The sequence below is a fragment of the Felis catus genome, chromosome A1 (assembly GCF_018350175.1).
Source record: "Felis catus isolate Fca126 chromosome A1, F.catus_Fca126_mat1.0, whole genome shotgun sequence".
NCBI lineage: Eukaryota > Metazoa > Chordata > Mammalia > Carnivora > Felidae > Felis > Felis catus.
In genome coordinates, this window is record NC_058368.1 from 143401525 (window position 1) to 143424872 (window position 23348).

Here is a 23348-nt window from a genome sequence, read left to right on the forward strand (position 1 = left end):
AGAACTGATGTTCTTGTTTTTGAACATGTTATTATCGTAATGCACACATGCAAGGTGCTGGATAATGAAAGGTTCACTGTTACCGAGATTGCTGTGGTGAGGACTTCCCAGGTTGTGGTGGATCATCTGGTAAAGACACCGTTATCAGAATCATTTGGAATCTGGGTATCTTATCTTCCTCATTTTGAAAACTAATTTCTGGTATTATAAAGAGCTACTATAATGTGTTTCAATTATTGCTAGGGATCACTATGCTTTCATAAACATTGTGAAAATGAAAGCATCAGAAAGTATAGAAATAAAAGTAACTTGAACTTTTGGGTCTTATCCTTGAATGGTTTTCTCCCTCCATAAAATATTGATTATTTAGCTTATGCTGAAAGGTCAGAAATAATGACTGGGTGTTTACTGTTTCATTTTATTGTCCCAGCTTTATTGTTAAGACCTAGGTTTCCGTGTAGAAAGAGCTGTGTATATTTTTCAGCATACAAAGCATCTAATAGTTAAAACTTATCCTTTAAAGAATCTCTTACTGTGTGTGGAACAGATGCTTCTACACAAATCTCACTTAAACTCTGTAATGCATGAATTCGTTTTACTAAAATAAAATACTAATAAAGTCTCAGTTTAATGCTCTATGCTTGAGAACATAGCAGAGGTATTGGTTTTATTTTAGGATACCAAGGTTCTTACTAGTATATTCTAGTTTGAAGAACCTTATTTTTACTTGTTTCATTTTTCTAATTTTCTAGCTTCCTCCCCCCATGACAGAGTCCCATCTTCTCTTCACTTACACTGTCTCTCACCCTATACTCTACACTCCTGTTGTGCTAATAATCCTATTTCTATACCTGTAACAAGGAAATAGATTTAATACTAGTTTAGTCCCAAAGCCTTAAAAAATGCTTGTAGCAAGACCTGCTAAATTTAAGAATGTCTTAATTTGCTTTCAGGTGTGGTTATATTACCATAAATATTTGAAGAATACTATCTTTACTATAAGATTAATGCTTACATGGGTAAGGATATACTATCCACTCTTAACAGGGTTTTAAATTTTATCTGAAACCTGTAAGCTAATTGATCAGTAGAGTGCTTTTCTTGGTGGTCCATCCAATGGAACAAGCAAATCAGCTTATTTCTTACTACTGATAACTATTATTTATGTAGTATCTATTTTATGTCAGCACTCTATAAATTTTATATACAGTGTCCTTAGTCCTCGACAGGTAAACTTATGTAGTATTTTCCTTGATTCACAGGTGAAGAAACTAAGTCTTAGGAAGATTATATTATTGATCCAAGTTGTATTACAGTCACAAATTATGGACCCAGAAACTGATTTTTTTTCTATTATACGGTGCTGAATGAGGAAAGGCAAAATGATAGTAGTGTTCACTAATATATTATTTCATCTAGTTTCTGTTGATTATTACATTTTATTTGTGTATATCTGATTGTCCCTATACAGATATACCTTTCTTTAAGAAAAACATATATGACAAAATTTCAGGTTGAATAAGTAAGTTTGAGAATGACTTAAAACTTTATAGTAACAAAAAAAAACCACTTTATTTTACAAGGGAACAAGGTTCTTTTAAATTTTGAGCTTCTCTAATATAGTTAAGTAGAATTTAAAAATAGGATATAAATTTTGAAATAGAATAACATTTGTTCAGTATATTATGCTTTTTCTTAGTTATTTTCATATTTTCTCCTCAAATTTATGATAATTGTCTTAAAAATTGGTATGGTGTTTCAGTTCGGTTTGGATACTAAATTATGAAAGGAAAGGATGAAAGACTGTGGCCATATCTTTACCTTCAAAAGCTATATAACATTATTATTACTACTTAATTCTTACTGACTTAAAAAAGGCAACATGAATAGTCAAATAGAAGACAGAATATTTACTATTGAGTTAAAGCAGTAAATTTGAGAATGTTTAAATGTATAAACTCGGGTTAAGCTTATGAAGGGATCTTTAGTTTAATGCAAGTATATTGTGAGATTTACCTAGATTTATGCTAGGTGGAGATTTATGAAGATAACTTATATTTGTTTCTTTCCCTAGTGGCATCTTCATATTCCAGGAAGCCATTTTTATAGTTATGAAGTTAGGAATTCTGAGAAGTAGAGTTCCCCTGTGTAGCTATGTATTGAAATATATTAAATTTTACATATATACATATGCATACATATGTTTACATATAGCAACTTTTTTTTCAGTTTTAAAGTGTGTACAGTATGATGAAGGATTTTAGTTATGTAAAACAGGTTATAAATGAATACCTTTGAAAAGACATATTTAAAAGTTTGGGGGGAAGTTTTTTTTAGTGATAAAAACATTCTTTTAAAGTTGATATTACTTAAATTTTAAGAGTTATAAGGAAGTTAATTTTGAAATAATACATTATTTCAGGAGGTAACTATACTGCATTATTGCATAAATTGGACAGTTATGGGGTGCCTGGGTCGCTCAGTTGGTTAAGTGTCTTACTCTTGATTTCAGCTCAGGTCATGATCTCAGGGTCATGAGATCAAGCTCTGAGTCAGGCTTAGCACTGGGCATGGAGTCTGCTTAAGATTCTCTCTCTTCCTCACTCTCTCCCACTCCACCTTGTGCTCTAAAAAAAGATAATGTACAGGGGCACCTGGGTGGCTCAGTCGGTTAAGCATCCGACTTCAGCTCAGGTCACGATCTCGCGGTCTGCGAGTTCGAGCCCCGCGTCGGGCTCTGGGCTGATGGCTCAGAGTCTGGAGCCTGCTTCCGGTTCTGTGTCTCCCCCTCTCTCTGCCCCTTCCCCGTTCATGCTGTGTCTCTCTCTGTCTCAAAAATAAATAAACGTTAAAAAAAAAATTAAAAAAAAAGATAATGTACAGTTATAATAATAATGATGCCAAGCTATATAGGCAATACTATACTATACTACATACTATACTAAATATACTAAATACTATATAGCTAATACTATTGCTGCCATGCTTTACATATATTATATCATTTAATCCTTATTACAGTTCTATGAGTACTGTTATTTTCCTTGTGTTATAGATGAAGAAGCTGAACCTTTGGAAAGCTAAGCAATTTAAGTTCATAGAGCTAAGAGAAGGTTTCAAAGCTAATTCTGACTCCAGAGCCCATGCTCTTAACCACTTGATTATAGTGCTTCTACTTTATGATGCTTATGTTGCTTTCAAAATGTTAAACATTTTACTAAAAGCAAATATAATTTAAAGGAAATTTCATGATCAGTCTTTAACATGTATCACCGAATTCGTGGTAATCTGCGTATAATTAAGAAAGGTTGGTGAGACTTTAATATATCATTTAGCTCTTTTTCTATTTAGGCAGAACTCTGTTTAAGTAGGCTATATCAGTTATCTTTTTCTTTGAGACCTTCCTCAACATTTATATATAGGGTCTAATAATTTATATTGTTAGAGTACTATGTAACTTAAATTTCTCTGTTTGCCTGGAGGTAAAAAATAGTCTTCTTTCAATTAAGGCATGTATCTTTTTAAAGAACAGTTAGCAAGTGAAAGTTTAGCCAGTCTATTTTATTCTAGAAAGTGCTTAATTGTCTAAATTTCAAACTTTGAAGGTAAGATATTATGGCACAGTCTCAGAAAATGATGGAATTTGGCAAAAGATGTTTTTGCCATTTTGGGGGGAAGCAGTTCTATGGGCAAAGAAAAGTTGAGACTTTTCAGATGTTTTTCAAAGGGTTGCCCATTTAAATTTTTCTTAAATTGGCATTGATTGAAAAGGAAAAAAAGGTACAGAAGGTACAGATCTTCAAAAATCTTTAAATATCAATTGGCAGATGTTTGCAGGAATTAAGTCATTACAGAATAAAGATGTCTTCCCTACATTAAAAACAAACAGCAGGTATCGATAACCCACCTCACCTCCAAATGCGTTTAGAAAGATGTTACATTCTATCAGTTAAATTGTTTTTCCATGGATTTAGGATGTAATTCCTTTGACTTTTCAGTTGTTCTTTATGTGTTTTCTAATATGTTAAAGTTCTGCCTACTCGTATCCAAGGTAGCATATATTATTTTTAAATACATGTGCAATGGGGCAGCTCCCTTTAAAAAAAATTCTTTGGTGAAATTTTTCTTAAAGCAGAGAATCTTTCTGTAATGTGAATAATTACCAACAATGGGGATTTCTTTTTTTTTTTTAATTTTTTTTTCAATATATGAAGTTTATTGTCAAATTGGTTTCCATACAACACCCAGTGCTCATCCCAAAAGGTGCCCTCCTCAATACCCATCACCCACCCTCCCCTCCCTCCCACCCCCCCATCGACCCTCAGTTTGTTCTCAGTTTTAAGAGTCTCTTATGCTTTGGCTCTCTCCCACTCTAACCTCCTTTTTTTCTTTTTTTTTTTTTTTTTTTTCCCCCTTCCTCTCCCCCATGGGTTTCTGTTAAGTTTCTCAGGATCCACATAAGAGTGAAAACATATGGTATCTGTCTTTCTCTGTATGGCTTATTTCACTTAGCATCACACTCTCCAGTTCCATCCATGTTGCTACAAAGGGCCATATTTCATTCTTTCTCATTGCCATGTAGTACTCCATTGTGTATATAAACCACAATTTCTTTATCCATTCATCAGTTGATGGACATTTAGGCTCTTTCCATAATTTGGCTATTGTTGAGAGTGCTGCTATAAACATTGGGGTCCAAGTGCCCCTATGCATTAGTGCTCCTGTATCCCTTGGGTAAATTCCTAGCAGTGCTACTGCTGGGTCATAGGGTAGGTCTATTTTTAATTTTTTGAGGAACCTCCACACTGTTTTCCAGAGTGGCTGCCCCAGTTTGCATTCCCACCAACAGTGCAAGAGGGTTCCCGTTTCTCCACATCCTCTCCAGCATCTATAGTCTCCTGATTTGTTCATTTTGGCCACTCTGACTGGCGTGACGTGGTATCTGAGTGTGGTTTTGATTTGTATTTCCCTGATGAGGAGCGACGTTGAGCATCTTTTCATGTGCCTGTTGGCCATCCGGATGTCTTCTTTAGAGAAGTGTCTATTCATGTTTTCTGCCCATTTCTTCACTGGGTTATTTGTTTTTCGGGTGTGGAGTTTGGTGAGTTCTTTATAGATTTTGGATACTAGCCCTTTGTCCGATATGTCATTTGCAAATATCTTTTCCCATTCCGTTGGTTGCCTTTTAGTTTTGTTGGTTGTTTCCTTTGCTGTGCAGAAGCTTTTTATCTTCATAGGTCCCAATAGTTCATGTTTGCTTTTAATTCCCTTGCCTTTGGGGATGTGTCGAGTAAGAGATTGCTACGGCTGAGGTCAGAGAGGTCTTTTCCTGCTTTCTCTTCTAGGGTTTTGATGGTTTCCTGTCTCACATTCAGGTCCTTTATCCATTTTGAGTTTATTTTTGTGAGTGGTGTGAGAAAGTGGTCTAGTTTCAATCTTCTGCATGTTGTTGTCCAGTTCTCCCAGCACCATTTGTTAAAGAGACTGTCTTTTTTCCATTGTATGTTCTTTCCTGCTTTGTCAAAGATTAGTTGGCCATCTGTTTGTGGGTCTAGTTCTGGGGTTTCTATTCTATTCCATTGGTCTATGTGTCTGCTTTTGTGCCAATACCATGCTGTCTTGATGATTACAGCTTTGTAGGAGAGGCTAAAGTCTGGGATTGTGATGGCTCCTGCTTTGGTCGTCTTCTTCAAAATTACTTTGGCTATTCCGGGGCCTTTTGTGGTTCCATATGAATTTTAGGATTGCTAACAATGGGGATTTCTGATGGTTAAATGGAATTTCTGTTTACTTATGGCATCTTTTAGACCCTTTCTTTTTTTTTTTTTTTTTTTTTTTAGTTTGGATTTCTCCTTCGGTTCTCCCCAAGTATATATGCCATGGCCCTTTTTGTATGTGACCATGGAAAAGAATAACGGAGCTAAGAGGAGACTGGTCAAACTGTTAGTCAAGTCATTCAGCATTTGAGTAGAGTAGGTCTCACAACTCTTCATTGTTAATCTACAGTTACTGATCTTTTTATTTAAATTATTGAAAAAAAATAAAAATTTTAAGAGGTTCAAACAGTTTTAGAATTAAGGTAAGAAAATGACTTTTATTTCAGCATCAGTTCATAAATTGAATTCTTAGTGTGCTTTGCGCTAGAAATCAAAATTAGTAAAAAGCTTTCTGAGCAGAAGGTATTAACAGTGATCTACTTTTCTTCTCCTTGTCATTTGAACTTATGTTATATCTTTTTGTTTAATTAGCCAGAAAATAACATTTAAATTTTACAAGTTAAAATGCTGTCCTAAGTCCAGTTTTATACTTACCAGTACAAGACAGAGGGTGGTAGACACAGTACTCCTGCTGCCCCTCTGCTTTCACTCTTTCTTAGGAATTGAGGCTTCTCTTGTACTCCCCCTAGTTGGAGAGACAATGTAGATTTCTACCTTAGTCTCATAATGTAATACTAAATCTGAGAGAAGTGTAAGGGGAAGTTCCAGGTTTAGGAGTGTCAGCTTTACAAACTGTGGTTGGGGTAGAATGGTCTTCTGAGAGAAAGATAATCTATTACTTCTTGGTAGTTAAAAATTATTGATAGAATTGTAGGACGGGGAGAGAATTTGTTATTTTCTTGCTCCTTTATTTTTACTGGGAGTTTTGAGGATTACCTTTATTTTTTAAATTTTTTAAAATGTTTGTTTATTTTTGAGAGAGAGAGTGCGCACTCACGCTTGCAAGCAGGTGAAAGGAGAGGTGCAGAGACAGAGAGGGAGAGAGAGAATCCCAAGCAGGCTTCGCATTACCAGCACAGAGCCCAATGTGGGGCTTGAGCTCGTGAACTGTAAGATCATGATGTGAGCTGAAATTGAGTCAGGTGCTTAACTAACTGAGCCACCCGGGCACCCTGAGGACTGCCTTTAAATAGATGCACTACCCTGTTTCTCTGTATCAGCCTAGTTTTTTGGGAGCCTTTTTTTTTTTTTTAATTTAATGGAGTGACTTAGACATTACTAATTGAATTGATATCCATAAACCGAAGGTTGATTTGTTAGGTATTTGGGAACCTTAAGGATAAGCTGTTTTGCCTGAACAAGTTGCTTAAAAAAAAATCTATTACTCTGATGGCAAAGAGGCATGTAGAAAACCCATCTTAAGGACAGTGTTCAAATTACCTTAAAGTTTTTTTTCTAATACGTGGATATGTGTTACGTTAGAACCTCCCTAGTTCATTCAGTATGTTTTAGAGCCAGAATTTGTTACTAATAAAGATCATACATGAAAATGAATGGCATACTATCAGCAAAAAGATAAGTACCCATTAGTATTCTTTCCAATAAGTGTGTTGTTTCAGCATGGATTACAAGCGAATGATACCCTCCTTTATGAATATTGTGGTAAAAGTTTGCTGAATATTGCTTGCTGGTTTGTTTCCTATCTTCTTTTCCCTGCCTTCTTTGTCTTTTGAAGTTTAATTCATGTTGAATTTCTGTCTTTCCTTCCCATTAAGATACAAAATACAAAAATGAAATAAAATTTTAAGAATCTTAAAATTGGTATAAGTACTATACATATATTAATTACTTTTATGGCCTCTAAGAGAAATTTTAAGTGGCAGTTAGAAAACGCTCTTACCTTGTGCTTGATTTAACCCTTTATAAAGTACAACTGCTCCTTGTAGAAGCAGTTAAGGAGATACGTTTATAAAGAAATCCAAATGTAATTTGATGAAATCTTAGTATGTACAGTAAGGGTTTATGAGTTAGAAAATGTTTTGCTATTGTAGGGATCCACTTAAATGAGTGATATACCTCAGCCAAGGTTTAGAATCTCTTAGTTTTTTAAGTATTTTCTGGCATACTCCAAATACTGGTGAAATCCTTAGTGGGAGAAAAACTTCAGATTTCCAAACTGCCAACATAAAGATTTCTTCTCTCTTCTTCAGAGAGCATTACGTCAGGATTTGTAAAGTTTTTAGTGTGTTTTAAATGGCTTTATATTTCCCCCTTTTTCTTTTTGACAGGAATCTTTTAGTCCTGCTATACAGCTGCATCTTGTACATCAAGCTCCATGTAATGTTCCTCCTTACCTCTCGAAGAATGAATCAAATCTTGGGGACCTCTTACTGGGCTTTCTTAAATATTATGCTACAGAATTTGAGTAAGTGAAAATTTCAAATTGTGTTTATTCATTTATCTCTGTGAATGCTACAATTTTGGCCACAAGCTATATTTGTTAGTTTCAGTGCTACAGACTTTTCTAGAAATACACAGTTTATAAAATTTAATATTCCAATGATTAATTGTTAGAAACTAAGTAGATTTCACATTCCTAGCTAATGAAAAATTACAGTTCAGTAAGCCCGATTTTAGTAGATTTCAGTAGCGATTTCATTTTATGTTTACCTGCCTCTTTTCATAGCAGGGCCTGAATAAATGTTTGTGATGGCCCTGTATAGGTGCTGCATAGTTTGAAACATCTGTTTTTAGCAAGTTAAGATTTATCATAAACACAGCTAAAACAAACTTGGGAAAAGATCTTCTGGATACTTGATACCTGAATAGTTGTGTTAGTATGAATAAAAATCAAGGAATACTCCTTTTCCTTTTTTTTTTTTGTTTCTTCTTCTGAGGGTGATAGGTAAACATAGAACACTAAAGTGTATAATCAGACTGGATTTAACTGAAAGTTCTTAAGGGAGTTCTTAGTCCAGATTGAGTGGGATTAGGGATTGTTTGCAGCTCCTCTGAAAAGCTTGAAGGAGGAAAGCTTAGGAGTTGTACAAAGTTAGAGGAGGAGGGTGCCACTTGGAAGAGATTTGGAGAGAGGGAAAATAGCATTTGTAATAAATTGCTGTTATTAGGTGGGAAAAATTGTTTTAAACTGATACGTATTATCTCATTCAGTTTACATAATAACCATATCATATGGTATTATATTATGCCCATTTTACCAGTGAAGCATTTAGAGAGGTGAAGAAACTTTCCTTAAGATCACACAGCTAGTCAAGGGAGTATTTCTGTTGGTTTTGACTGCAAAATCCATACTCTTAAGTATGATGCTTTACTGCAGTGTCAGTATTGTTTTGTTTGCTGTGATGCAGTAGCTCTAAAGAAACCTGCCTCGTAGGAGATGATTTGAAACATAGGGCATGAAAGAAGTAATGTTATTTAAATTCCTCAAAGCAGAGCTTTTACCATACTGTGCCTGTTTAGTTTACAGTTGTGTCTCCATTACCTGCCCTAGTGCCAGACAGTGGCTACTTGAAAAATACTTGCTATAAATAAATACTTTTGAAGCAGAGGGTAAGATTACAGACATGTTGCAAAGATACTAAAGGTGACTTAAAAATTACTGAATTAGGTTAAGAAAAGGAGTAGGAAAAATGCTGGAAGAAAGTAGTTGAATAAGAATGAAGTTAAAATAATCACCGTTAAAAATGACCGGCACCAGAGTGTAAGTCCAGGCAATAAGGATAAAAAGGAAGGAGCCTTCATTTATAAAGACAAGAAATATAAGACATGGGATGTAAGAGACTGTAAAGGTTATTCTAGAGTTAAGATTTTTGAGATGTTGCAGTAACTGTAGCTAATGTTTAGTGAGTACCTAATGTCCTACAGTATGCCAAGTGATTTCTATATATTTTTTCATTTAATCCTCATGGTAATCCCCCGTGAGGCCTAGGGAATTTGTATACTTTGTATACTTTAAACTTGCCTATGGCAGTACAGCTAGATAGTTAGAGAACTGGGATTCAGTCTGGGGCCTGACTCCAGCACTATATTCTTAATTTTTAGAATATATTGGCATCGTCTGTTTTATTGTAAATTAGGGAAGTTTGAAGAGAGGGAAAGGATTCATAGAAAAAAGATATATTTCTACCACGTGTAGTTTAGGACTAGAACATCTAGATACCAGTACCTTGAAAACCAACTGCTTTGTTGGACTGAAACAAGATGGTAGATGTGCAGGTTTGTGTGTTAGTTTAGTATTAACAGAAACTAGCCGGTTGTACCAAATGATACTGGCTAGGATGCTGAGGTTTCAAAAGAGGTTTTGAACTTTTGGATGCATTTGTTACCACTATGATACATGATTTAGGAGACGTCTTCACCCATTCTTTCATCATACAGTGCAGTTGTCAAGTATATTGTTGTTTCATACCAGATATTTTCAGAAATTTGACTGGAGAGAGCACTGCCAAGAATGTAGTCATGGCAATGAACTAGGTGCTGTTCAGAGGAATTCTGGCAGCTGTTAGAAATGTTTGTAAGGATTTCTTCTGAACTTGGAGATACTCATTTAAAAAATTCTCTTTACTTGAAGGCAGAATTAAGTGCCTATTAAGCAACGCTTGAGTACATGGCATAAATGTTGCAGAAATTTGGTATGGCCATTTAAACATCACTAAGATTTTCCTATCTGCTTCACTCACAGCTTTCTCCCAAACCTTCCTGCTGAAAATTCTTAAAATGAAGCCATACTTCTAGAACTGTACCTGGGAGCAGGGAACTGACAAAATAAAAAAAAGGATCAGGTAGCTCAGAGAACCAAGGGAAAAAAAAGTCAGAATGTAATAATTTTGTATTTTAGCAAAACAAAGGAAAAATTTAAGTTTTAAATATCTTAAAAACTCCTAGGTACTAGAGATTCTAGGAACCTTAAAAGGTTACCTATTTTTTAATCCTCTTTATTCTCTGGCTGCCTAATCACATGCCATTACTGCTAGTCTATCTCAAGTTAAAAATGCATGCCTACCTACTTAAATACATTTTTTAAGAAGGAAATTACAAAGGCCTAATTTTTCCAGCCATCTCCTTTCTTATTCTGATTTTTTTCATCTCATTTAATAAATCATTGCCTACTACATATCAAGCTATTTTCTATGCATCAGGGATATGGCAGTTAACAGAACAGGCAAAAGTGTCTTCATGGAGCTTACGTTGCATATGTCTTGTACTATAGAGAGATAGACAATAAACAAACAAAATGTCTAGCATGTTAGATGGTGGTAAGTGGAGAAAAATAAAGCAAAAGCAAAAAAGGAGTTTCTGGTATATGTAATTCTTACAGTTTTAATGCCTGCATTGCAGTTTATTACTTAGCATGGTGAAGGAAAAGTCCCACAGAAAAAGTGATCTTTTTTTAAAAAATTTTTTTATAATGTTTGTTTATTTTTGGGAGAGGGTGACAGAGTACGAGCAGGGGAGGGGCAGAGGGAGAGGGAGACACAGAATCTGAAGCAGGCTCCAGGCTCTGAGCTGTCAGCACAGAGCCCAGTGCAGGGTTCGAACTCACGGACTACAAGATCATGACCTGAGCCAAAGTCAGATGCTTAATGCTTAACCGACTGAGCCACCCAGGTGCCCCGAAAAGTGACCTTTCATAAAGAAATGATGGAGAGGAATGTGTGAGTTATGTGTCTGTGGAGAAGAGGTTTCCAAACAGAAGGAAAAGCAAGTGCAAAGACAACCTGAGATGGGGGTTGTCTGACATCTTCAAGGAATAGCAAAGAGGCCAGTGTGCCTGGAAGAGAATTGAAGAAAATGCTTTCAAAGAGTTAAGGAAATCTACATCATATAGGGCTGTCTAGTTAATTTTGGTGACTTTGGCTTTTCATTTGGGTGATATGGAAAACCACTGGAGGGGTTCCAGTAGAGAAATGATGTAATCTGGTTTGGTTTATCACAGGGAAGAACAGACTGGCTGCTGGTGGGTAAGAATAGACTGAGGGGAGCCAAGGGCATAAGCAAGGAGCCTACTTAGAAGGATATTACAATAATTTAAGAGAAGTGCCTTGGATAAGGATGATTATAGTGGAAGTGAATGAAAAGTAGTCAGATTCCTCTTGTATATATTAATTTGCAACAGATTAGATGTAGCATATGAGAAGGAGTCAAGAATGATTTCTAAGTTTTTGGCAAGCGACTGAAACAATGGAGTTGCCATTAGGTGTAATGGGGAAGGCAATGGAGGAGCATTATTGATTTTAAACATTGAAAAGTTGAGATACCTGCAAAATATTCATGTGGAAATATTGAGTATATAGTTGGATATACAAATCTAGAGTTCAGGAGAGAGGTCATGGTTAGAGCTATATATTTGGGAGTTGTCAACAGGTAAATGGTATTTAAAGCTATGAAACTGTTTGAAAAAACCAATAGGAAAGAGAAAAGGCCCAAAGACAACCCTTAGAAAGTCCCTTGTTAAGAGGTTTATAGGAAATACAGAAGATACAGGAATATGTTAAATGACACAAAGAAGAGAGGCAAATTCAAAATCTAGGTGTTTTTTGAAACAACTGGCCTAGTCTCTTAAAATGTCAATGTCATTAAAAAAATAAGTGGAGAGAACTTTCTCAGGTTAAGGAGATGGGACAAATACAATACACGAGCCTTGATTGTAATCTGATTAGGGTGGAGGAATTATAAAAGGCATTTGACTTACTGTTAATTTCTAGATGCTGTTGGTATTATAAAGGAAACAACGTTCTTTAGGAGATATATGCCAAAAGATAAAGAAATGAAGTTTCATGTATCCACAGCTTAGCAAATAGTTCAGTTCAAAACACGCACATATACACATATACAAGCACGTGTGGGAAATGTTAACACTATTGTATTCTTTTTGAGCTTTATGCTTTTCTAGTTTTTCTCTCTGAAGAATTTCATAATACAAAGATGAAATAAAAATGAGGTGAGGGATAAGAAAGAACTAATTTATAGTCCAAAAGGGAGGATCATTGAGATAGGAGGAAAGCCAATAGAATGTATTGTCTTAGAATCCAAGGGTGGGGAAGTGTTTCGAGGGGGAAGGAGTGATTATCTGTGTCACAGTTTTGTTGTTTTTTTTTAATTTTTTTTTTCAACGTTTATTTATTTTTGGGACAGAGAGAGACAGAGCAGGAACGGGGGAGGGGCAGAGAGAGAGGGAGACACAGAATCGGAAACAGGCTCCAGGTTCCGAGCCATCAGCCCAGAGCCTGACGCGGGGCTCGAACTCCCGGACCGCGAGATCGTGACCTGGCTGAAGTCGGACGCTTAACCGACTGCACCACCCAGGCGCCCCTGTGTCACAGTTTTTGATAGGTCAAGTACAAGTTGAGCAGTAAAAGGTGACCGTTGGAACATTGGTCCACATGGGAAGCCCCTGGTCTCTTGCCAGGAGCAGTTTCTGTGGAATAATGGGGGTAAAAAGCATCACTGGTGTGGGCTCAAGAGAGAACAGGGAAGAATTAAATACACATAGTGTAGTATATAGAATGGGGAGTAGAAATCGGAGTTAAGTCTCTCCCTCTGCCTCTCTCCCCTGCTCGTGTGCTCTCTCTCTCTCTCTCTCTCAAATAATAATAACAAAAAGGAGTTGGAGAGTTCAGTGGGGTTGAGTTTTTCAGGAGAAATAACCCATCTTGATGTCAAAATTGATGATAGCAGGAAAATACATAGTAAATTGTTGAACAGTATACTTTTTTTGAATCAAGGAGGGTTGGAATCTAGAGCACAAGTGGGATAGGAGCACAGACAATGCATTAATAATAATAATAAGAAGGGCCCCCTGGGTGGCTCAGTTGGTTGGGTGTCTGACTTTGGCCCAGGTCGTGATCCCGCTTTGTGGGTTCAAGTCCTGCATCAGGCTCTGTGCTGACAGCTCAGAGACTGGAGCCTGCTTCGGATTCTGTGTCTCCCTCTCTCTGTGCCCCTCCTCCACTCTGTCTCCCTGTCTCCCAAAGATAAATAAACATTAAAAAAAATATTAAAAAAAAAAAGAAAAAGCAGAGTATGTGGATATAGAGGAATTGATAAGAGTGGGAGGTTGTAGAAATTATCTTTTGGTTGCTTTAGTTTTTGAGTGAAATGAAGGATGGACATCAACTGGGAATGATTGTGAGTGAGGAAATTTGAAAAGTGAGAGGAAGTATGAATTATCCCGTAGGAGAATAAAGGAGTGTATTAACTATGGAAATACAATATAATTGGTGGGTAGTAGCATCTAAGGTCTTTTTGAGCTAAGTCATCATAAATTTAAAGTGCATTTAAAGTTGTCATGAATTTAAAGGTCAGCATGGTTGCATATTTCTCTCCAGGCCTGTTGAGCTGCATGGGAATGAATTGGAGTAGACATAGATTTAATAATGGTTGTTTTTCTACCAAATAAGATCAGTGCAGCAGGAAGGGTAAGAAAGTTGAGGGGGTGTGCACGGAAGTGGTTTATTCTGACCATAGACAGAATGTATTAAATTAGTCTCGAAAATGTGGGCACAGGGATGCATGTAGGACATCCAGGTGGTGTTTCCAGTTGTTAATTGCAAGGATTGTCCTTGAGCTTAGTATCAAGATCAGGGCTGGCGAGAGGATTTGGGAAAGAAACATCAGACTGTTAAAGCTTAGGAGGGGTGCTGTAGCATTAGAAGAAGATTGAAAGAGGTGAGACCCTGATGGACACCAGAATTTAAGGAGTCAGGTGGAAGAAAGGGTCAGGCAGAAGGAGAACCAGTCAAAACAAAACAGAACTCTAACAAAAGAAAACTCTAGGGACGCCTGGGAGGCTCAGTCGGTTAAGCGTCCGACTTCGGCTCAGGTCATGATCTCACGGTCCATGAGTTCGAGCCCCGCGTCAGGCTCTGTGCTGACAGCTCAGAGCCTGGAGCCTGCTTCGGATTCTGTGTCTCCCTCTCTCTCTGACCCTCCCCCGCTCACACTCTGTCTCTCTCTGTCTCAGAAATAAACGTTAAAAAATTTTTTTTAAAAACAAAACTTTAGCATTAGGCCAAAATTTTCTGTCTGCATAAGAAGCTTGAAATCCCTGACAAAGTTTTCTTTTTGTTTGCTTCCCAGCCCCAAATACATATTTGTTCACTTAATTAGACTAGTCTTAGCATATGTGTGTATGTATTTGTATGTATGTATATGTATATGTATATGTGTACATATATACATGGTCATATAGTATCGGACCCATAATTTTGACTTGCTTTGTTAGACTTAAAATTTTAATTTTAATGTTCGTATTTAAGAAAACATTTCAAAACACTTTGTCATTAAAAAAATGGCTAGGAGGGGCGCCTGGGTGGCGCAGTCGGTTAAGCGTCCGACTTCAGCCAGGTCACGATCTCGCGGTCCGGGAGTTCGAACCCCGCGTCAGGCTCTGGGCTGATGGCTCAGAACCTGAAACCTGTTTCCGATTCTGTGTCTCCCTCTCTCTCTGCCCCTCCCCCGTTCCTGCTCTGTCTCTCTCTGTCCCAAAAATAAATAAACGTTGAAAAAAAAAAATTAAAAAAAAAAATGGCTAGGAGAGAGTTAATGGATAAGTAGCAGTCCATTATCATTACTGAAGTAAAGAAGCAGGCATCTTACCAATATAGAGTTGGTAAACTACGTTTTATATTCAAAATATTACCATATATTATCAAATCTATTTTAGATTAAATTAAGCCCTCTAGGGGCGCCTGGGTGGCTCAGTCGGTTAAGCAGCCGACTTCAGCTCAGGTCATGATCTCGCGGTCCGTGAGTTCAAGCCCTGTGTCGGGCTCTGTGCTGACAGCTCAGAGCCTGTTTCAGATTCTGTGTCTCCCTCTCTCTGACCCTCCCTCGTTCATGCTCTGTCTCTCTCTGTCTCAAAAGTAAATAAACGTTAAAAAAAAAAATTAAAAAAAAAAAATTAAGCCCTCTATCTGCTTTCCTGACACATTCCTCTTTTATAGGCTGTATCTTATTTTACACCTTAATTATTGAGTGAAAAATAATAGATTTTCATGTGACAAACAAATTACAATAGAAAAATATGGTATGATGGGAATGCAAGCTGGTGCAGCCACTCTGGAAAACAGTATGGAGGAGGTTCCTCAAAAAACTAAAAATAGAACTACCCTATGACCCAGCAATTGCACTACTAGGTATTTATCCAAGGGATACAGGGGTGCTGTTTAGAAGGACGCATGCACCCCAGTGTTTACAGCAGCACTATCGACAATGGCTGAAGTATGGAAAGAGCCCAAATGTCCGTCAGTGGATGAATGGATAAAGAAGGTGTGGCATATATATACAATGGAGTATTGCTCGGCAATCAAAAATAATGAAATCTTGCCATTTGCCATTACATGGATAGAACTGGAGGGTATTATGCTGAGTGAAATTAGTCAGAGAAAGACAAAAATCATATGACTTCACTCATATGAGGACTTTAAGAGATAAAACAAATGAACCTAAGGGAAGGGAAACATAATATAAAAACAGGGAGGGGGACAGAACAGAAGAGACTCATAAATATGGAGAACAAACTGAGGGTTACGGGAGGGATTGTGGGAGGGGAGATGGGCTAAATGGGTAAAGGTCACTAAGGAATCTACTCCTGAAATCATTGTTGCACTATATGCTTAAAAACATAAAATAAAATAAAATAAGGAAAAATATAGTATGATACAAGAGTTAATTAGGGCCCCGTTTTAAAGAATGACATATTTAGGGAAAATGTTTATAAATTTCCATTTGGATTCTACATTTAAATTCACCTCTAAAAATAAAAATAGTAAATAAATTATATATCATATTTTATTATTTCAAATATTTAACAATTTAGAAATATTTAAAAGCGCTTTGAAAATGCAATAGATTGAATCAGTCTAAATTATAGTGTTTTAAAATATTCTTTTTTTTTTTTTTTTCCCTTTGTGAAGTACTTCAAATGGTATAGTCACTTAAATAGCTGCATTATTCAGGTTGATTATAGGCTGCAGCTTAAATGATACCTGGTTAGGGATAATAAAGCGAGTGTAGGTATGTAACATATGTTTCTGTGACCCAGTTTAGAACTAAGTTTTGGCATGTAATATAAATTCAGGATTGTATTTCATAGAAGTATGGTGGTAAGAAGAGTTCCTTTGATTAAAAAAAAAACAACTGTAATTTAACAGCAGGATACAGTATTTCAACATTCTAAATTTGTCTGAAAGAAAAAAAATTGGTCTACACCTTTTTAACATTCCAATTTTAATTTTATTTTAGATTCTACTGTCCTTTAAGTTGAATGAGAAACAAGTAGTCTCAGGAAAAAGTTCATTTTATTAGTGAAATTTACCTCAAGTGGTATGAAGTAAAGTGTAGCACAAAGTATCATTGTTTGGTTCTGGCACATGGTTCTATAACTCTCTCCTTTACATTGTTTTTTTTTTTTTCTTTTGTATTTATGTATGTATGTAATCGCTATAACCAGTGTGGGTCCTGAACTCATGACCCCAAAATCGAGAGTCTTATGCTCTATTTATGACTAGACCAGCTAGATGCCCCTTCCTTGTTATTTTACAAAAATTTTGGAAACAAACTGGGACCAACAGAGCATTGTAGTTCTTTTCTGTTTTGAGTTTCTACTAATGGAGCTGCTGTACACGACAGATCTAAAACATGTTACTGTAATTAATACTAAGTATTTCTCTTTGATAACCTACTTAGTTTTTAAAAAGCATAAATTCTGATACGTATTCTTAATTTAAAAGCTGTCTTTGCTAAGTATTTCTAGTATTCCTGATAAGAAAAAATAGAAAGTCATACTTCAAGGATCCTATTCAATTATCCAACTTCACAAGGTGCAATGTTTTCTTGCATATTTAACATAGAGATGGATCAGTTTTCCAGAAACAAATGCCATATTGGACCCATGATTATATTCTTAGAAATTCTTTGTCTGATAAATAGAGGACAAGTAGATAAATGTTGGAGATGGAAGGTCCCAAAACTTGGTCTTTCTATTCTTACTGAAATGGTGGACAGAACTAAATATGGCTGAAAAAAAAAAAAACAAAACAGATTTCACCTATTTTCCAAACTTATTTTTATCTTGTATACAAGGTGAATTGTCATACATTTTAGAGAAAACGAAAATCATACTTGTGCAGAACTATTATAAAGAAATAAAAAAACCAAACAAAACCAGAATGTAAGGTTAGTACCTACTACAGACAGACTGGTCAGTTTACCTTTCGACATGCTGATAAAATTGTTTTATTTGAATATAACTTTACTGTTAATAGCTACATCTGATACACAGCAATAACAATATGTTTTCATAGAGTATTAATTTTTCCTAAAACAGCACCTACTGGCTTCTATTGGAAAATTGCAAAATTTTCTCCCAAATCATATAAATGGACATGCACTAAACAAGATTATTTAATGATATCAGAAAACAATGTGCGATTACATGTCTTAATAAGAAATCCTTCCTGAGGTGCTAACAATGAACATAATTTTTATATTTTCTGCTTATATTTTATTTTTCATATTCATTTATTCAGTAAATATGTATTGAATGTTTACTTTGTACTAAACAATATTCGAACAGTGAAAAAAATACATAAATTATCTTGGAGCTTTCATTCGGCTTGGGAGAGACACACAATAAACAGTAACATAATAAATAAGCAAATTGTTAGAATTTAAGTGCTATGGAGAAGAACGAAGGGGAAATAGGGATTGTGGTGCTGAGGGTGGAGGCAAGTTTCAGTATTCTGTGAGAAAATCAGAATGGGACTCGCTGTTAAATATGATAAACCTAATAAAATGAAAATTAAGCAAATAGTTAACACGGTATTTTTCTTCTTTCAGCTGGAACAGTCAAATGATTTCAGTTCGTGAAGCCAAAGCCATTCCCAGGCCTGATGGTATTGAATGGAGAAATAAATACATCTGTGTCGAAGGTAGCTTTCCCACAACTACTACTTTACCACCCAGTTATCACCATGGTACTGAGAGAATTACTTGAATAATTTCAGTTTGTATTTCAGTTAAAATTAATACATTCATATTCTGGCTTACAAGTCTTTTAGTTACAAAATTTTCTTTTTTTTCATCCAACTTTTTATTTAAATTCCAGTTAACATACAGTGTAATATTAGCTTTAAGTGTAGAATTTGGTGATTCAGTACTTACATACACCATGCAGTGCCCGTCACAAGTGCCCTCCTTAATCCTCATCACCTATTTAATCCATCCCCCCACTCTCCTCCCCTATGGTAGCCATCAGTTTGTTCTCTGTAGTTAAGAGTGTGTTTTTTGGTTTGCCTCCCTTTTTCCCCCTCTGTTTGTTTGTTTTGTTTCTTAAATTCCACATATAAGTGAAGTCATATGGCATTTGTCTTTCTCTGACTTACTTCACTTAGCTTAATACTCTCTAGCTCCATCCACGTTGTTGCAAATGACAAGATTTCATTCTTTTTTATGGCTGAGTGTTTTCATTGAATTTAAAAAAATTAATTCTTTAGCTGTAAAAAATAGTAAATACGAATTTAGGCGTTTAATATTCCAGTTGGTAATATTTGAGCAGTCTTTATTCATCCCTCCTGCTTGTAGGTGATTGAAATTTAATTTCATGACTTGAAGGTGGAAGAAAATATTATCTTCATGTGATGATTCTTATACTGAGATAAAATGAGTTCTTTTATAGCTAAAATATCGATACTTAAGGCAAGCTAGGTTTTTATGAATAGTATTTATTTTACTTTAAAAATCGAATGCTCTGAAGATAATCTGTTCTCTAAAATTAATTTACATGTTGTTGAATATTTCTTTGAGTTGGTGGGAAATTGACTTCAAGAGGCAAAATTACTCTCACAGATTCCAAGTTGAAGACTTTTGTAAATCTTGAGGTAAAAAAGAATGTGTTAAGTGTTAAGTGCAGTGTTTGTAGGAAAACATCAAATTTAGAATATTTTATTCTTGGATTATATGCAACATCTTAAGCGTCTTTGAATATGAAATTTAATTTCCTGCTTTGGTGGTTGGTTAAATTGCATAGTGGGTGTGTATTATTTTAGTTACTTGTGTTCTTTTGAATATTAAAAACTGTTGTGAAGTGCTGTGTGTGATGTGATCCGGTAGCTTGGCATAAGGCATTACTCTATTTTTAAAAAAAAGCACAGGCGTTCCTCGGATATATTGTGGGTTCAGTTCCAGACCACCGCAATAAAGCAAATATCACAATAAAGTGAGTCAAATGAAGTTTTTGGTTTCCTGGTCATATGAAAGTTACGTTTACCCTATATTGTAGTCTATGAGGTATGAATAGTATTACGTCTAAAAGAACAGTATACGGGGTGGCTCAGTCAAGCGTCCGACTCTTGATTTCGGCTCAGGTCCTGATCTCATGGATTTTAAGTTTGAGCTCCACATCAGGCTCTATGCTGACAGTACAGGCCTGCCTGGGATTCTCTGTCTCCCTCTCTCTGCCCCTTGCCCGTTCATGCTCTCTCTCAAAATAAATACGATATTAAAAAAAAAGAAAGAAAAATGTACATACCTTAATTTAAAAAGACTGTTGCTAAAAAATGCTAACCATTGTCTGAGATTTCAGCAAGTCATAATCTTTCTGCTGGTGGAGGATCTTGTCTTGATGTTGATGGCTACTGACTAATCAGGATGCTGATTGCTGAAGATTGAGGTGGCTGTGGCAATTTCTTAAAATGAGACAGTGAAGTTTGCTGCGTTGATTGACTTCTTTTCACAAATGATTTCTCTATAGCATGTGAGAGCATTTTACTCACAGTATTTCTTTGAAAATTGGAGTCAGTCCTTTCAAACCCTGCTCTATTTTTTCAACTAAGTTTATGTAACATTAAATCCTTTGATGACATTTCAGCATCTTCACCAGGAGTAAATTCCATCTGAAGAAACCATTTTTTTTTTGCTCATCTATAAGAGCAAGTCCTTATCCATTCAGGTTTTATCATGAGATTGTGGCAAAAGTCATTCGTGTCTTCAGGCTTCACTTCTTCTTTTTTTAATGTTTGTTTATTTTTGAGAGCGCAAGTGGGAGAGAGCAGAGAAAGGGGGACAGAGGATCTGACGCAGGCTCTGCGCTGACAACAGTGTTCAGGCTCCACTTTTAATTCTACTTCTCTCACTCTTTCCACATCTGCAGTTACTTTTTCTACTGAAGTCTTGAACCTCTCGAAGTCATTCATGAGGGCTGGAATCAGCTTCTTCCAAACTCCCATTAATGCTGATATTTTCACCTCTTCCCATGAATCACAAATGTCCTTACTGGCATGTAGAATGGTGAATCCTTTCCGGAAGGTTTTTCAATGGTCTTTGCCAAGATCCATATAGGAATCACTGTCTTATAGCCTTACAAAATATATTTCTTAAATAATGAAACTTGAAAGTCGAAATCACTTCTTGATCCATGGGCTGCAGAATGGATGTTGTGTTAGCAGACGTGAAAACAACAATTTTTTTTACATCTTCATCAGAACTCTTGGGTGACCAGGTACATTGTCAATAAGCAGTCATATTTTGAAAGGAATTTTTTTTCTGAACAGTATGTCTTAAAAGGTGGCTTAAAATAATTTAGTAAACTGTTGTAGACAGATGTGCTGCGATCTAGGCTTTGTTGCTCCATTTATAGAACACAGGCATAGTAGATTTAACATAATTCTTAAGGGCCCTAGGATTTTCAGAATGGTAAATGAACATTGGCTTCAACTTAAAGTTATCAGCTACATTAGCCCCCGACAGGAGAGTCCTCTTATCCTTAAGCTTTGAAGCCAGGCATTGACTTCTTTCTAGTTATGAAAATCCCAGATGGCATCTTCTTCCAGTATAAGCCTGTTTCATTTACTTGGAAAATCTGTTGTTTATGGTAGGCATCTTCACGAATTATCTTAGCTACATCTTCTGAATACATTTCTGTGGTTTCCACATCAGCGCTTGCTCCTTCACCTCGCACTTTTATGTTATGGAGGTGGCTTCTTTCCTTAAACCTCAAGAACAAACCTGTGCTAGCTTCAGACTTCTCTTCTGCAGCTTTCTCACCTCTCTCAGGCTTCGTAGAATTGGAGAGAGTTAGGGCCTTGCTCTGAATTAGATTTTTGGCTTAAGAGAATGTTGTGGCTATTTGGTCTTCTGTCCAGACCACTAAAATTTTTTCCGTATCAGCAGTAAGACTTTGACTTTCATGTTCATATGCTCACAGGAATGGCTCTTTTCATTTCCTTCAAGAACTTCTTTGCATTCACAACTTCACGTTCATTCCAAGAGAGTTAGCTTTTGGCCTGTCTTGGTGTTCAGCATGCCTTCTTCACCAAGCTCAATCATTTCTAGCTTTTGATTTAAAGTGAAAACTGTGTGACTCTTTCTTTCACTTCACTTGAATACTTTGAGGCCATCATGGGGTTATTTTTTGGCCTGAGTTCAATATTGATGTGTCTCAGGGAAAATAGGAAGGCCCAAGGAAAGGGAGAGAGACAGGGCAATGGCCAGTGGGTGGAGCAGTCAGAACACACACAGCATTTACAAAGTTTGCCTTCCTATATGGGTGTGGTCGTGGTGCCCACTAAAAATTCCAATAGCAACATCAAAGAGCACTGATCACAGATCACTATAACAAGTATAATGATAAAAAGTTTGAAATATTGTGAGAATTGCCAAAATGTGACAGAGACAACAAAGTGAGCAAATGCTGTTGGAAAAATGCCACCAGTAGACTTGTTCACAGGGTTGCCACAAAAAACACAGTATCTGTGAAGCACAATAAAGTGAAGTGCAATAAAACAAGGTATGCTTGTACCGTGACAATAAACTCCTTTTAAAAATAGCCTTTCTAAACAATCAAAAAATGTACATACAAAAGGAGTGTTTTAAAATTATGGGCCTGCTTAGATTATATGACAAATCTAGAGTTAACCTCTTCATCAGATTTTCTATTCTTCCACACTTTTTCCAGGTCTTTCCCCTCTGTTCCATTTCTTCTTTCTAGCCACTTGATTCTCTTTCTCTTTAGTCATTTTCTTTCAGCTGTAGAGCATACATACGTCTTCTCATCGTTGAAAAATGCTCTTGATTGGTACTGGCTCTTGTAATTAGTTTTTGTGTTTTTTTTTTTTTTTTCTTTTTCAGTGCCAGAATTCTTAAACTAGTAATTTTTACCTACTCCTGGCATTATTTTGGCTATCCCATCTCATTTCTAATGCCTTTAGTTATCTTCCTTTTCTCACTAGTATCCTCAATTTCCTTGTCCTCTCATATAGACAGTTTCCTTATCGCTACATATGGACTCTTCTCTCTTATCTTGTGGGGGAAGGGTTAGTGGGGTGGAGGTGAATATGTGGAAGGTAACATTGGAGACACACACACACACACACACACACACACACACACACACCTTTCCTTTGTGTTCTTCCTGTCTTCTATACTTGCTCTCCTGTTTCTCTTCTTTCACTGCTAAATTTCCCCTACAAATTACTGTTCTCACTGTATCTTTTTCTAAACCGTTAAACTGTCCACTCACACCATAACTTTGTACTGTTTTCCATCCTTATGAGTATTAAACTTCTAGTTTCAAAGGTATTGACCTTTCCTCTGCTGGATAAATCAGTGGTC

At 36.2% G+C, this 23348-nt stretch overlaps 1 protein-coding gene across 4 annotated transcripts in view; it reads left to right on the forward strand.

Moving 5' to 3' along the window:
• The window catches only part of TENT2 (terminal nucleotidyltransferase 2), a 71160-nt gene that overhangs the window by 44268 nt on the left and 3544 nt on the right, over positions 1–23348 (forward strand). For all 4 annotated transcript variants that reach the window (XM_006927811.5, XM_045062583.1, XM_006927814.5 and 1 more), the window contains 2 exons: positions 8006–8142; positions 18579–18670. In XM_006927811.5, coding sequence (XP_006927873.1) covers positions 8006–8142; positions 18579–18670 — 229 coding nt within the window. The remainder of the gene's footprint in view (positions 1–8005; positions 8143–18578; positions 18671–23348) is intronic.